Below are 3,825 nucleotides of genomic sequence, written 5' to 3'. Positions count from 1 at the left end.
ACGGCCCCGACGGGGTCTGCACGCACTGGAGAACCATGGCGAGTGCTCTGCAGGAGGGAGCAGAGGACCCACCCCTAAACCCAGACCTTCGCGCACTCTTCTGTCACCACACGTGCATCCGCCACCGCCCTGAGCACTGCAGGTTTTCTCTAGCTGTGCTGGGGGGAACGTCTCCAGCACAGAAGCCGCACACGCACGTGTATGTTTACACGCCAGGGCATGAGGTGGATCAAGAAACAGCTTGGCTGGGATTCTGCAGCCGGATGAGGGGATTTACGAAAGAGAGGACATTTCTGCACCACGCAGGTGTGCTGGCACTGGCCAGCAGCACCGAGGTCAAGAATCCTGAGTGCTGTGCAGGAAGCTGGCTCCATGGTGCCTGCCTGGAAAACAGGACATGCTCCTGCCCACCTGCATCTGCCTGGAGCACCCCAACGGTTCTGACACTGTACAGTGCTTGTCCGGCAGGTACAGCCACCAGTGCTGCACTTCTCAATGCCACAGTGCCCTCCACCCGAGAGACCTCCGGCTGCTCAGCTGAGGGGTGGACAGTTTGTGTTCGTTAGTTTTTGCCCTATGTCTGAGAAAAGGGGTATCAGGAACCAACGTGACCTGTCTATCAAGCGCCAGAACCGGGGCTACAAATCCAAGGCCCTGACTCCGTCCAGAGCCCCATCACTGTTCCTGCCATCCCACTTTCTTGCTAAGACAGTTCACTAAGAAAGAGTCAAACATCCCTTCAGGTTTCTCCCATCCAGACCTCTGAAAGACAAATAAAGAGCAATTCCTGTACGTAAGTGAGATCACTCACAAAATCATAGAACTGTGCAGGCTGGAAAAGATCTTTAAGATCATCAAGCACAACTGTTTCACAGCATCTCTCTATTGCTCATGGAAGATGTTATTTTACAGAGGGTCTTCTCGATGGAAAAGAGTTCTCCACCCTCCAAAATCTCCTTTACAAAGGAAGAGAAACTGGTGCTCCCTTAGCTGATTAACAGCACCCTCCTCCTCAGAGACTGCTTCCAGAGAGCTCTCTGGGAGTGCAGCTGGCCTTGCAGACCACCGTAGCTCCCACGGCAAACTTCCCTGTCACCCACCCCATCACCACACTCGGCTTCGCTGGCTCTTCCTCTCATGTCAAATCTCAGCAGAAAACATCTCCTTTCTCTGTTATTTCTGACACTTAATTTCTTCCACTCCCTCAGCGATTAATAATTTAACTCTGCTGAGTGTTTGGGACCTAGTCTGGATGCAAAACACCACGCAAGAGGAAGCTGCACTAACAGGACCTGGAAAGCGAGCGGAAGGAGCGTATCTTTCTCTTCTGTCTCCTTTTACACACCCAGTGAGCCCAAGGCCACATGGGCTGGTGCAAAGACCATCACAGCAACCCACTCGGGAAGCTTCCAAGAGATGCCTAAATGTGCATTTACCACCACGTGCCTTGAAAGTAGCTTGTTTCACAGGGCAGAGAAAAGCACCCCCAACCTTAACTCGCTGCTGTGAAGAACAATTCCTGACATGGGGTCACTGGAGGACCACTTCTGTCCCCACAGACACCCTGTCCAGCCCACTAGCCTCACCCTAACCCAAAGACAACAGCAAAATTAGCCATGAGCCAGAGGAGCTGCCACCAAAACATACAGCAACAGCGGAACAAGTTTGGGTGTTTCTTTTTCAGAAGAAACTTGAGGAGAGAGCACACCACAAGAATCTGCACGCTGACTTTAACTTCTGCACAGAGCCATCTCCAGCTATGTCAGGATCTGACGTTCTTCATCCCTTCCCATGAGCACAACATCCCGTCCTGTCAGTCACTCTGACAGAGTGAGAAGCTGGTGATATAAACAAGGAGACAAGCTCCGGGAAGGCAGAAGTTTGCTCCCCCTTCAAGTTTTACCTCACAAAACACTGCCAGATGCCAGAGAAGTCTACAATAACCACTGCGACCCTATCTTGTAAGACAACTTATCCTCATGTGACCCACGGTTCCGCGGGAGGGGGCGGATTCACAGCGAGCCTGACTGGTTCTTGTACCTTCTCCCAGCTTCCCCCAGGGAGGGTGGGAAGAAGGAGCAGGCAGCTGCCGGCTGCTCAGCGGGGACCGTGTTCTCACTCTGCCGTGAAGCCCGTTCCGGGGTCTGCAGGGCGGTTTCTGCGTGTGTACGTGTTCTGCCACTGGTGCGGAACCAAAGGGGTTCTCTGAGAACTCCCCGCAGCAGAGCTGCGCCACAGACCACGCTCCGCTCCCCACGCAGCAGCCTCTTGAGGGAGTGGGAGCTGCTCCCGTGAGGGCAGGGTCTCCAAACCCGAGCTGCAACGGAGCACCCGCTCCCTTCCCCACCGCCTTCACAGCTGCGGCAAAGACAAAAGACCACCAGCTCATAAAGGGGGAAAAAAGTCCTTCCGAGCCCACGCGGGATACTTACGTTTTCCCTGAAGATAAAAGCCAGGATTGCAGCTGAAAGCTCCGCCAGGAAGATCAGCAAGATAAACATGAAGAACTGGAAGAGAGAAGACACAGAAGTAAACCAACACAGGCATACCATTAGGTGTGTGCAGCAGGTAGTAGGAACACGAGGTTTTGTTAGTCACCAAAAAATAACCGAGGAAACTTTTTTCCCCCCTGACAATTACAAAAGACCTTTGAGGCAGTAACCTGGAGCAGGCACAGCCCCTCTCCTTACACCCATGACTAAAAAAGGTCTCTTTGCAGAGTACGCTGCATTTCAGGGTAAAATTAGCCCTAGTTAGCATCCCCCTCCATGCAACGGGGCTCCACTGAGTTAAGCATGAACCATACAGAACCTCTACAGAAAGTTGGGAGCACACCAACATCATTTTACTTTGATTATGCAAGTACCATCCATGTCTCGTGCAGCGTCCACAGCGTGCAGGGTCACATCCTCAGCTGAAGGGCACGCTGCAGACTTGGCAGCAACAGCCAGCAGATCGAGCACTAACCAAACAGAAACAGGTACCCAGTTTGAGGGAAAACCATCACCCTTGCGTCATCATAGCTCTAGGGAAGAGAAACGGCAGCAAACAGAGCGGCACAGGGCTGTTCAATGTAAGCTGGAACTGTGTTCTCATCCTGTTGCCCCTGCAGCATTCTGCTGCTTCGGTCTGAGAGCCTGGTCTTCTGTCTCCCTAAAGGCACCTTGTTCCTGTGACGTTACCAAGGCTGAGCCACGCCGTGACTGTGGGACCGGTTCTCAGTTACAGCCCTTCCAGAGTTCAAGGATCTCAGGAACTACACCACAGACTCCAAGACGGCTTTACCAAACTGAGTGAACGTTTAGCAGTGAACTCAGGTCTCCGCACCACGTGAGAAAAGCTGGAGTGCACAGAGAACCCAGCACAATGGCATCACGTGGAGGGTAAACGACAGGGCTCCAGGATCCCTGCTGGGGGGGCTGAGTCGACAAGTGGAGACAAACACAAGAGGAGCCTGGATGGGGTTTTGTGTGAGAAGGTTACTGAAGGTCTTTCTGAAACAGAAGGCAGGCAGCTGGGGCCAGAAGAACTATTGAGATCCCGGAGCTGTGATTTATAAACAGGGTTTGCGATGCCTTGAAAGTGCATTCCAGCAACGGAGAGAGAATTCCAGCTACCTGCAGGGAGTGGGCAAACCGTTGTTGTGTTGTCAGTTACCGGAGGGGAAAAACCACCCTCAGCTCTAGTGCGGGGCACGCACCACCCTGTCCCGCTCCTGCCCTTCCTGCTTCTGCAGTGGAAACAAAAGAAACGGAGCCTGGGCTGCAGTGACAGAACAGGACGAGTGGGATGAGCAGAGACGTCGGCTGCTAACAGGATGCTGTT

The 3,825-nt window shown here is 53.1% G+C and overlaps 1 protein-coding gene across 1 annotated transcript in view; it reads right to left on the bottom strand.

The window, feature by feature from the left end:
• The window catches only part of TSPAN18 (tetraspanin 18), a 13,010-nt gene that overhangs the window by 6,479 nt on the left and 2,706 nt on the right, over nucleotides 1–3,825 (bottom strand). The window contains exon 4 of the mRNA XM_010131287.1: nucleotides 2,433–2,507. Coding sequence (XP_010129589.1) covers nucleotides 2,433–2,507 — 75 coding nt within the window. The remainder of the gene's footprint in view (nucleotides 1–2,432; nucleotides 2,508–3,825) is intronic.

Source organism: Buceros rhinoceros, unplaced genomic scaffold (assembly GCF_000710305.1).
Source record: "Buceros rhinoceros silvestris isolate BGI_N320 unplaced genomic scaffold, ASM71030v1 scaffold32022, whole genome shotgun sequence".
In the NCBI taxonomy this organism is placed as follows: domain Eukaryota; kingdom Metazoa; phylum Chordata; class Aves; order Bucerotiformes; family Bucerotidae; genus Buceros; species Buceros rhinoceros.
Note: the sequence above shows the minus strand (reverse complement) of the source record. Positions and strands in the feature narration are given on the sequence as shown.